The sequence below is a fragment of the Emys orbicularis genome, chromosome 18 (assembly GCF_028017835.1).
Source record: "Emys orbicularis isolate rEmyOrb1 chromosome 18, rEmyOrb1.hap1, whole genome shotgun sequence".
Lineage (NCBI taxonomy): Eukaryota > Metazoa > Chordata > Testudines > Emydidae > Emys > Emys orbicularis.
Genome location: NC_088700.1, coordinates 7,818,710 through 7,831,049, shown reverse-complemented (window position 1 = coordinate 7,831,049; position 12,340 = coordinate 7,818,710). Strand labels below are relative to the sequence as shown.

The window sequence follows — 12,340 nt, the reverse complement described above, 5'->3', positions numbered from 1 at the left end:
GGATGGGGAAGAGCTCCAGTTAAAATGAGAGCAGATGGAGTGCCGTGCGAACAGGACAGTTAATACCTGGGGAAGGTAACCAGAGTGTCTGAAGAAGAGCTCTGGGAAGCTGGAAAGCTTGTCCTTTCCGCTAGCTGAAGTTGGTCCAATGGTTTTCAAACGTTTTAGGCTGCGTACCCCTTTCCAAATAACGTAATCTACCCCATGCCCCCATCTGAGATAGGGTCAGAATATACCAATGAAAACAGGGAAAAAGATGGTCTGTATGGGGTAACACGATGTGTTGTCTGCTGGGACAGGATTATTCTCGTATGCCCCTAGCGTACAGGTACCCCAGTTTGATATAGCCTCACCCACCTCGTCCCTCTCATATCCTGGGCCCAACATGCTACAACAATAGTGCAGACGATTATTGTCTGGCTTCAGAACTGTACAAGGAAAAATATGGTGCAGGTAGGCAGAGAGCCCACTGCTCGGATTATAATCCAGTTCCTCATCCTCCTCATTTTCTTTCCAACTAATTGTTTGGGTTCTTTCTAATATTTGTGAATGCAGCGCTGGGGGGTAGCCCTGCTTCTCTCTCTCGCCAACAGAGGCTGGTAAAAGAGAGGTTTGTGCCACACTTTAGCTCCCTGGCAGCTCCCCTGACTAACCAACCCTTCCTGGGGTTCACCGACGCCTCAGACCCCGGCCTGGGTGTGGTGCTGATGCAAACTGATACTCAAGGGGGAGAGACACCCCCTTGTGTACTTGCCCACCTGGCCTCTGTGATATTTAAGTCCAAAAAGGCTGTGGCTGAATGTGCGAACGGCGGCCAGGGGGCGCTAAAGAGAAGCAAAAGGAGAGGGAAACTAAAAAAAAAATCCCCCCCCCCCCTTCTCCAGCAGTTTGACATCAGAGCGCGTTTTATTTCCCCACTAGCCGCTGGTCTCCTCCCCCCGCCCCAATCCATTTCATCCCGCCCCAGCGTCAGTTTCAGGCATGTGCATTGCACGTCCCAGGGAGACGCGGGGTTTTGGAGAACGGGCTCCTTCCACATTGACAAAAAGCCCCCCAGCACCCCTCCCTCTCCCCTCCCCGCCTCCTCCCCCCTCCCCACCAAAATCCCCCTTGCAATCCACCCCGAGCGACTCCTCCGGCCGGCTGGCCGCTGCGATCCGCCCCCCGGCTGGTTCGCAAAGCTGCGCGCCCCGGGAAGGTGGCTGGGTGGGTGTCCGGGAGCCAGGCAGAGGAGACACCCCGGCGGGAGCGAGCCGAGATGTCTAGGAAGCGCTCGGCCGGCGGGGCGGTGCAGCGGGGGGCGGTGAGCCGCGGGCAGCCCCGAGCCGGTTCGGAATGAAGGGTGGCTGGAGCCGAGCCCCGCCGAGATGTCGGTGCCTTTACTCAAGATTGGAGTCGTCCTGAGCACCATGGCCATGATCACCAACTGGATGTCGCAGACGCTGCCGTCCCTGGTGGGGCTGAACACCACCAAGTTAACCGCAGCCTCGGGGGGCACCTTGGACAGGAGCACGGGGGTAAGTGTCAGGGGGCTGGTGTGCTGGGCATGTCTGTGCACTTTGTGTGTGTGTGTCGGAGGGGCTGGTGTGCAGAGAATGTGCTCTTTGTATGTGTGTGCCGGGGGCTGGTGTGCAGGGCACGTCTGTGCACTTTGTATGTGTGTCGGAGGGGCTGGTGTGCAGGGCACGTCTGTGCATTTTGTGTGTGTGTCGGAGGGGCTGGTGTGCAGAGAATGTGCTCTTTATGTGTGTGTGCCGGGGGCTGGTGTGCAGGGCACGTCTGTGCACTTTGTGTGTGTGTCGGGGGGCTGGTGTGCAGGGCACGTCTGTGCACTTTGTGTGTGTGTCGGAGGGGCTGGTGTGCAGAGAATGTGCTCTTTGTGTGTGTGTGCCGGGGGCTGGTGTGCAGGGCACGTCTGTGCACTTTGTGTGTGTGTCGGGGGGCTGGTGTGCAGGGCACGTCTGTGCACTTTGTGTGTGTGTTGGGGGGCTGGTGTGCAAGGCTGTCTGTGCACTTCATGTGTGTGTTGGGGGGCTGGTGTGTTCCCTGGTGGGGCTGAACACCACCAAGTTAACCGCAGCCTCGGGGGGCACCTTGGACAGGAGCACGGGGGTAAGTGTCGGGGGGCTGGTGTGCTGGGCACGTCTATGCACTTTGTGTGTGTGTCGGAGGGGCTGGTGTGCAGGGCACATCTAGGCACCTTGTGTGTGTGTCAGGGTGGGGGGTGAGGCCTGGAAGCACAGATCCTTAATTTGCAGGAGGGGCGCAAAGTTTGCTCTGGATCGGGGCTAGATGCTGCTGGCCCTTGTCTCCTGTGCCAGGCGCGTGTTCTGTTAGCCGAGCTGAGGGTAGCGCGGCTGATCACTGTCATGGTTGGTTTGGCTGGCTTGGCTTTGTTTTGTAAAGTCGAAAGGTCTGGCCTGATCGTCCGAGTCCAGGGAAGCGAAGTGGGTGGCAGAGGCCAGTCATTGGGGTGGGGAGGGAAGGGAATAGCTCCGCTCCCAGCTTTGGTTGGCTGTGTCCTGCACCTGTGCCGGGAAACTGACTGGGAGAGGGTGCGTGTGTGTGTTTAAATGCTGTCCTTAGAGGTTTCCCAAGGGCAGCTCTCTCATCTTGTAGAGCCTCGGGAATGGGCCGGGTGGAAAATCCCAGGGGTTTCTTTTTAGGGGGGCGGTGGCTGTGTGTTGGGGGGGGTGGGGAGGAGATGAAGATGTTTTGCAGTTGTGCTGGCAGAGGATTTGGTCTTAGAAAATCTAATTGTGCCATAGTGACTTGTCCCATTCCCTTCCCCCACCCCCTCCTCCTCTCTCTCTCTTTCATGTGACTGGGTGTTTCTGGGTTAATCCAGGAATCTTTTGGTTTCTCATTAAATAGGTTGTCAAGATGGAGCTATTGGGAATTGAGCTACAGCCTTCATTTGCATAGCAGTGGGGCGAGATTGCCATAGTTAGAAGAAGGGCATGGTAAAGGCACATTCCCAGCATGACGGATTGCTTGGAAGGAAAGGCACAGAGCTTGTGCGTCCTGCCACTCCTCTCCTTGCAAAGCTGCCTTTGTGTGTTGGCAGCGCAGCTAAGGTGCCCCTCTTCGACCGCTGTCCTGTTACATAACAACCTGTTAGCTAGGCGTCTGGAGAGCGTCCTGCGAGTGGAAAGTGGGTGTCTTGGGGAGGGGTTGGGAGTGGGGCTGGCTTCCCCTTTGCATTTCCCTGACTGAAAAAATTTCAAAAGTTCCTGTGTCATGACATTTCGCCATTTCCATATAGCTTGCTGTCAGGTGTAAGACCCACAAGAACGGATGCACTCAGATGCCTGGAATCAATAGTCATTATCGGGATGGAAAATGCATCAGGGAAGTTGCAAGTGCATTTTAGTCATGCCTTATGGTGCCCCTTGTCTTTTCTGAAAGGATACTGTAAACTGGATTCTTATCTATTGGAAATGGCTGAGTATAACAATCCTTCTTTCTTCCCTTAGCAGGAAAGAATTGACACCTCTCACCTCCAGGCTGTATGCTTCTGTCTTAAAAAAATTAGCATTTTGCAGCCTCACTGTTTCAAGATGAAGAGTATTTGATATAGTGTCTCTGTTAATTGTGAGTGGATTTGGCAGTTTGTTCCCTGTTACAAGAATGTGATGTGACCCAAAATCATTTTAGCTGGAGTCTGTCTGTCTATCTATCCCCATACACACCGTCCGTTGGTCTATCTGTCTATCTATCTATCTATCTATCTATCTATCTATCTATCTATCTATCTATCTATCTATCTATCTATCTATCTATCTATCTATCTATCTATGTGGCTGTTTGCAAGGTTATTTCTGGCATATTTAAGCACTAAACCAGCATCTTTCCTTCTAGCTGGTGAAATACTGGTCTCTTCAAAATGATCAGAGACGGTGATTAAATAATGTATTTTGCAAAATGTTGTGTGATTAAAGGGAAATGAAGGTCAGAGATTCTGCAGGAGCTGGGGAATGTGTTTAGCTTCATTGCTGGGCTCCCTTTCCACATATGCATTATGGAAGCCCAGATCATAGTGCTGATTACATCTTCAAGGTTGTATTCCTCGTTAGCTGGCGTGCTGTCTCACAGCTATTCTGGGCTCTCTCTCCTCCTTGGGTTAACAGAACAGTTTAAGAAATATTGCAGTGCTCCTGAAAATCTCCTGGGACACTTTGAATAGCGGAGTGGGGAAAACCAGTAAAAATGCTGGTTGCCTTTTCCTCATAAGAGCTAATTCCTGTTTCAGGACCTTGGAGAGCTCTGTAGATTCCCATTGATTGCTGCTCAGTTCCTGGAGTCAGGAGAACACTGACTAGTACATCAGGATGCACTTCATTCTCTGTGTGTCAAGGAGAAATTGAGTGTGTGTCTTAATAATAGCATGGCATCAAGTTTCACACAGGCTGGGTGTGCATCAGGACTCACTTGAACTAATGATGCCAACCGACCCTACTACCCTTTGATTTTCCATCCCACATATCCCCAATCTTCCCCATTGTGTCCATATTATCTGCTTCAACTCTTGCTCTCCTTTTCATGCCATCAAACTCTTTGTTTACCTGTCCCCAATCCATACTTTTGCATTAAAAATGCATCCTATCCTTCATATTTACTGGGCCCTTGGAGGAACCTTTCCTTTATTTATTCCATGGTTCCATTATGTTTCTGTGGTGTTGCTCTATTGCTGCTTTTAAAAAAAAATGTTTTTGGTTGCACTGAATACTTCCCATACATCCATTTCCCTACACTCTCGCTATCCCTCTAAGTGTCCCCCGTCTTACTTAACCCCACCCCCTTTTCCATGTGTCAATTAGGTGTTGCCTACCAACCCAGAGGAAAGCTGGCAGGTCTACAGTTCTGCCCAAGACAGCGAGGGACGGTGTATATGCACAGTGGTGGCTCCCCAACAGACGATGTGCTCACGTGATGCCAGGACAAAGCAGCTGAGGCAGCTCTTAGAAAAGGTAATGGGATGAACCATCCTGTGGGAAAGGGGGAGGATGGTCTGGTAGTTAAGGCAGGTGGGATTCAAGAGATCTGGCTGCAATTCGTGGTTCTGCTATGGACTCCTTGAGCAATTCCTTCTGTGCCTCATTTCCCCATCTGTAAAATGGGGATGATGATAATACCTGCCTACCTCACAAGGTGTGAGGATCAATTCATTCATGTTTGTAAGGTGCTTTGATGTTATGGCTATGAAGTATAAGTATCTAGATAGAGGGAGGTTTGTGAAAGCCTTTGTGAAATGTAATAAGATCAAAGATACATGATATTGCCCTATGTAATTCAGTAGGGGGAAAAATTCTGCAGTTGACTCTAATCACATTGGTTTTTATTGAATTAACACTTAAATATTTTCAAAGGGTGAGTCTCGAAAAGACAAGAGAGAAGCCCAATTAAAAATGAAGCCCGGGCTCTTTTAGCTGTATTGATATTAAAAAGGTTGGATAAAACAGCATGAGCCATCGACATCAAATAACACGGTCGTGAGGGCTTGTGGTTTTCTTCCTAACATTGACATTCACGTGGTTCGTTTTTAATAGTCTGCTGTCTGGAGAGATCAGAAGACACATCCCTGATATCAGGAAATTCTCTGGATAATGGATCCCATTGAAGAAACACCGTTTCTTGTGAAATAGTGCCATTCTTTTCTAAATCTAAGTAGACTCTTGTATTGGGGCATGTCATTATCCCTCGTGTCTAAATACTGTACTATGCCAGCATCTGAAGTATGTGACACAATAATTTTTATCCTGATACCTGGAGAAAATTGACGTGTTAGTCACTCAAACCATTCATAAACCTGCACTTAATGTGTTTTACTATGCTCTGAGTACTATAAACTGAGACATGAGGCATTTCTCCTTTGTTTGTAACATAAGCTTCTGGCTTTTGTTTGCTCACATAATAAAGAGAACATGCCCAACAGAACAGGGGCAGCACTAGTATCAAAGACCCATTGGCTTTGTATAACTACTCACCTGAATAAGACAAGCAGGTTTTGACCCAAAGTCCTATTCAAATGTAAACAGTGGGTGTGGGGTGAAAGACCTAAAATGTGATCGTTTCCAATGCAGAGGGTGCTGAAATATAAATGTTCATTGTTTTTCTTAGACAGCAAGCTGCTCTTGGGATGCCAGGGTATAAAGTAAGGGAAGAATGATGTGCAAAGTCAGATGTTCATGTGTGTGTTAGCCTATCTATCTCTACACATACACCATCCTGTAAGAGAACCCAGAAATAAAGGGGTGAGTGTTAGCGGTTGCCATAGAATCATAGACTTTAAGGTCAGAAGGGACCATTATGATCGTCTAGTCTGACCTCCTGCACAACGCAGGCCACAGAATCTCATCCACTTCTGTATCAAACCCCTAAGCTATGTCTGAGCTATTGAAGTCCTCAAATCATGGTTTAAAGACTTCAAGATGCAGAGAATCCTCCAGCAAGTGACCCGTGCCCCACGTTGCAGAGGAAGGCGAAAAACCCCCAGGGCCTCTGCCAATCTGCCCTGGAGGAAAATTCCTTCCCGACCCCAAATATGGTGATCAGCTAAACCCTGAGCATGTGAGCAAGACTCACCAGCCAGACACCCAGGAAAGAATTCTCTGTAGTAACTCAGATCCCACCCCATCTAACATCCCATCACAGGCCATTGGGCATATTTACCGCTAATAGTCAAAAATCAATTAATTGCCAAAATTAGGCTATCCCATCATACCATCCCCTCCATAAACTTATCAAGCTTAGTCTTGAAGCCAGATATGTCTTTTGCCCCCACTGCTCCCCTTGGAAGGCTGTTCCAGAACTTCACTCCTCTGATGGTTAGAAACCTTTGTCTAATTTCAAGTCTAAACTTCCTGATGGCCTCTGATCTGGATCTCCATTGAAACAAAATCCTTTGAGTAAAATGTAACTGCAGACACTTTTGGAAAACCTCCAAGCTCACAAGAAAGATCTGTTGCTGGCTGCGAGCATTCCTGCCCCTTTCAAGAATCTGACATCTTAACTCCCCTAGTTTTGTGATGAGAACTAGCCTCACATTTTTTTTCACCACAAATAGCAGACGAAACATAACATGTCAAAGATGTAATTGTGTTTGGATTTTCCAAGGAGGAAAGCAACCATAACCTATTATTCACCTTTGGGGATAATAAAATGTTCCCATAACTGGTCTGAGCAAAGCTGCATTTTTTGAGTGAGTAATTCTTTTCTTTTTTTCTTTTTGAAAAGTAGAAGAAATTTCTTCCTTAGAAATTGATGCTATAGGCTGTGCATAGAGGTTTTGGGAGTTAAGCAAAAGATCAGGTTCAAAGTTGTAAAAAGCCAATCTATTCTAAAACACATTGACACCAATGTATGAAAATTAAGTTGGGGGGCCAGTGAGTACCCCCATCTCATTCTGCTTCAAAGGACATTGACATCACTTGGCACCTCATGTTTTTTAACCCCCTTTTAAGGCAAAGTTACAATAAAACTTGAAAAAAATCTGGGTGTGCCCCCCATGCTACCACAGTGTAGCTCTCTATCGCCCTCTAGTGGTGAGACCACAGATGGAGGAATTACGAGTCCTACTGCCTTCAAGTGAATGGACTGGTCCTTTGCCTCAAGTAGTGGAGGCACATGCATTTAGCTCCAGATGGCCCAGGCAGGGGTATTGCTCATAGACACTACCCCCAAAGGATAGCACCCACAGACTGGGATGGTCAGGATCTAGGAGATATTATCTAGCAGATGTGGTTTGCTAGAGTCACCAGGCCAAATTCTGCTCCCAGTTACACAGGTATAAATCCAGAGTAACTCCATCAGTGTCAAAGAAGCTGGCATAACTGGAAGCAGAATTTAAATCCCATCTTATTAATTTTTTGCTTCCCTAAGGTAAAATCAACTATTTTCCCCCTTGGCAACCGTTAGCTTGTCTGTGCCATTAGATTGCTGCAAAATGAGGTTTTATGAGCACTCGGAATATGTGAAAAAATACTCTTAACTAAGGTTCTTCAGGGGTTGTAAGTGATTGGAAGAAACTGAGGGAAATTTAAGACAGAGAATGTATTTCGGCCTCAAGTCCAGGAAAACACTTACGCACCTGCTTGACCTTAAGTCCATGAGCAGTCTCATTTAAGTTTAATCATGTGCGTAAGTGCTTTGCTGGATCAAGACCTTAAAATGCTAATGAGAATAAAAGATGTAGATCTTTAAATGATGAATTTGACATTATAGTCAAAGATCAGGAATAATAGTAATTGATATTTTAAAATGGCCACCATAGGTTGCTACTTAATTAAAAAAAAACCCTTATTAGCAATGAATGGAATGGATTTGAACTTTACACCAACCATGTCACTGAAAATAACTTGTTTCACTGTATGTCCTCCCGTAAGCACCCTTCCTTATTTGCCGTCAGTTAATTCGTGCACAGTTGGGCTTTTTATCGGGAGTGAGCACTGGCAGAATTAATTGACCCAGTTTTGGGCAACTTCAAACTTAATCCCCATTTCCATTGGCAGATGTACAAAGCGATCCCACTAGGCAGAGGCAGGTTTTCTCAGGGAAGGACTGGCTGGGTCAACACGATAAAAATGTCGTACAAGTCCAGGCTGTAACAGACATGCCACCCAGCGCAGGCAAAGCTCCTTAGATTCCTCCCCATCCATTGCAGGCAAATTACTGCCTTACTGTTGACCACCTCTTTTTCTCCTCCTCCCCATTCAGTGCAGTCTACCTAAAGGCCTTATTCTCGGCAGTGGCCTAGGTGGGGCTGGGACAGTTGTTGCTGGGTGTGGATGGGTGGTACTGCTGGAATTAGGTACTGAAAATTCTTTCTTCTCATCACAGTCCCCTGATCAGAGCTGAGAGAAATTTACTAGCCATGAAACCATTTGCACTGGTTGGACAATGAGCTTCTCCACCTTAGCATGTCACAAGCCATTAGACCTTGATGCATGGGTTCCCCTTAATTATTTGGATGTTACTTTTCATATTGTCCTTGTCATCAGATGTTAATTATGGGCAACCTCGATCATTTCACAAAACTTAGAGAAAAGCTGGCACTTGTCCCGTGTCTGGTTCCAGCAAAGTCCAAGAGGCCCGTGCTTCTGCTACCACACACATTTCCCACAGACATGTTCAAGAGGAGTTAGACTGGCTCAGTGAAGCTCCCTGGAGGAAATACTGAATGCCAGTCATCTCTTCCCCATCCCCCAAGTCCAATATTATTATACTTAGCTTCACTGAGCATTGAATGTGGAAACAGGAGCTAATTGTGGTGGCATGGAACTCACCACAAAATCATACCATCATACCAGAGAGCTTCTTGGAATTTGCTTGCAGAAGAAGTTATGGGCAAGGTACAAAGAGTATTTCCTTAAGATTTGGGTTCTGATAAGAATTGCGTTAATTTCAGTGGAAGGTGAACCAGGCTCTCAGTCCCTAGTTTAGCAAAGCATTTAAGCACAGGCTTCACTTTAAGAACTGGAGTATTCCAAACTGAAATCAATAGGCTTCTAATAATAGTTGTTATTATTATTGTATTGCATTGCATTGGATTTATTTGTATTGTGGTAACATCTCAGGAGTCCCAGGACTCCATTGTGTTAGGAACTGCACAAATACAGAACAAAAAGATTGTCTCTGCCCCAAGGAGCTTACAGTCTATTTGCAGGCTTCATTGCTTTCCTGAATTGGGGTCATAGTTAACATCCTGTAATGGCAGAAATATTGGGGTGGGGGGGAATGGAATTTAGCGAATCAATTGACGGCCACCCTTCAAAATCAGGTCAGTGTTCTCACAACACTTCTCAAGATGGAGATAAATGTTTTAAAACATTTGAAAACTGAGTTCTCTGGTGGTATCTAGCACTGATTCCAACCTTAAAAGTTATTGAGATAGTGGCCACTAAAATCAGAGGTCTCAAGTTGGTCAGCCAGAAATGACAACCACCATAATCAGAGGCTACATTTGGAAATATTAGCCTTTAATCGTGAATGCTTGTATTATTTGCCAGTTTATACGGCATTGCCTACCTCTGAATGTATTCTTTGTGGCTGGTGACATACAACTAGTAATAAAGAAAAGACCACGTTGTTTGAATAGTGAGGTTTTGCTAGCTGGGTCTAAAGCTTTCACTTAGGCAATCAGTGAATGTCTCCTTCTGTACATGAAGCAGTGATAATTCATACCTGAACAGAAGTATTACTCTTAGTCAAATATTCTTCTGTTTAACTAATAGTCTTTCCACCTGCAAAGGCAGGCATTGTACGCTGGCTCAGCCAATCAGAGAGACCATTAAGACTCATACATTTTATCTACAAGGATTGACTACAATCTTTATTTGCATTCATGATTGTTGGATTATTTTCTGGAGCATGGCAGAATAAATGTTTATGAAACCAATTTGCTCTGTTTTGAAGCACATGGTCATAATACCATCAGATGCTGCTGATTAACTAGTAAATAATGTATCAGCTGATTCCTCTTTAGCTTTGTTGACTGAGTGGGAAAAGGTCAACGTTTTGTATTATGAGGCAAATGATGCTGCCTAGCTCCTATGAAAGCTTCCTCCTTTGACTGTGTTGCCTCTTTTTATTTTGTATTTCTTTGGACAGGTGCAGAATATGTCTCAGTCAATAGAGGTATTGGACAGGCGAACTCAAAGAGACTTACAATATGTAGAGAAGATGGAGAACCAGATGAAGGGGTTGGAATCGAAATTCAAGCAAGTGGAAGAGAGTCACAAACAACACCTGGCAAGACAGTTTAAGGTATGTACATCCTCCAGCCTGTTAATGAGGCTGCAGTTTCTCTTCCTCTGCCCCAATATACTGTGGGCCAAATGATCAGAGAAGACAAAAACAATTCTCCAAACTTCTATGTAGATAAACCTACCGTGTGGCACCACCCTAGGGTTCTATTCCCACTGCATTCTGGGTCTTACTCAGCAAACATTGACATCCACAAAAGTTTTGCCTGAATAGAATCATATCTTGAATGCACTGAATTTCCAGGAAGGAATTTTCAAGCATGCATTGAGAATAGGTCTCCTAATGTACACTCTTACTTTGTAAAGATAAGGCCAAATGACCAGAGTGATATGGCAACAATAAGGAGGTAAAAATGCCGGTAAAGTGTATAGGTTGCTTATTTTTCAGTAATTAGCCCAAAGTCCTCATGTTAAGTAACCTCAGTAAACAGGTAGGCAATTCCTATATTTGAGCATTAGTGTCCTCACTGAGTGAAACAGATCACTCATGGACCAAGGAGCGGGCAAGGATCTGGGGTGACATCCTGGTGCCACTGAAGTCAATAGGAATTTTGCTGCTGACTTCAATGGGGTCAGGATTCCACTACTGTATTTCACTGGGTTTGGGGAAAGATCCCATCCAGACTGACATCATGGACCCATTTATTCTCTTCTGAAACAGCCCATGAGTTGGAGCATTGCTACCATTTACGTAGCAAATGGAATACAATACTACAGTGGCACCAGAGAATTTCCCCTTCACATTCTTTGAGAAATATTTTGATTACATTTTCTTGAAACATTTCCCCACATTTTTTAACAACTAGAGAGCTGGTTGAAACTTTTTAATTTCAAGATTTAACTGATGTTTTCAATTTTGAAATACCAACATTTTGAATTAAAAAAAATGGGAAAGAATATTTGTGAAAATTGTCAATTTCACCCTCATTTTTCAACCAGCTCTGATCCTCAAGTTCAGTTCTTCAGCTTAGATCTAAGGTTAGGACCTGCTAGACTGAGACAACTTTCAGCTCTAACAATGTGATCTTAATCCCCCCCCCCCCACACACACACACACGCACACCATGGTGATACATTCATTAGAGAGTGCAAATAAAAACGTATAAAACATCGGAGGGGAATTTATTATTTGAAATAGAGGAGCATGGAAAACAAATAATGTTTCACTACATGGGCTAGTTTCCAATCTCATTCATGCCAGTATAAATCCAGAGTAATTCCACAAGACACTCAGATACCATGGTCCTAGGCATTGTATAAGAATCTGAAATGGAACTGTCACTGGTGCTATTCTGGATTTACATTGGTTTAACTGAGATCCGAATACGGCCTATTATTAGGCTTGGTAGAATAAGATTTTTATTTTTTTTAAATAATTTTGACAAATAATATAAATGTTCACTTTTAATCTCCCCCCCCAGTTTTTATCAATTTAAATTTTCACAGTTGCTCAAAATTATAAGCATTTTTTTCTGATTTTTATCGATTTAAATTTTCACAGTTGAGGGAAAGTATGAGGGGTCAGACAATGGGGGCACAAAGATAATCATTATTTAATGACAGTAGACACCGAGAAT

At 45.1% G+C, this 12,340-nt stretch overlaps 1 protein-coding gene across 3 annotated transcripts in view; it reads left to right on the top strand.

Annotated features, from left to right (window-relative positions):
* OLFM1 (olfactomedin 1) overlaps positions 1–12,340 on the top strand; it is a 48,986-nt gene that overhangs the window by 15,321 nt on the left and 21,325 nt on the right. The window contains exons 1-3 of one of the 3 annotated variants that reach the window (XM_065418809.1): positions 1,368–1,517; positions 4,821–4,970; positions 10,609–10,764. In XM_065418809.1, coding sequence (XP_065274881.1) covers positions 1,368–1,517; positions 4,821–4,970; positions 10,609–10,764 — 456 coding nt within the window. Of the gene's footprint in view, positions 1–1,367; positions 1,524–4,820; positions 4,971–10,608; positions 10,765–12,340 lie in introns of those variants that run through there. The other 2 variants (XM_065418807.1, XM_065418810.1) reach the window with 2 other exon arrangements.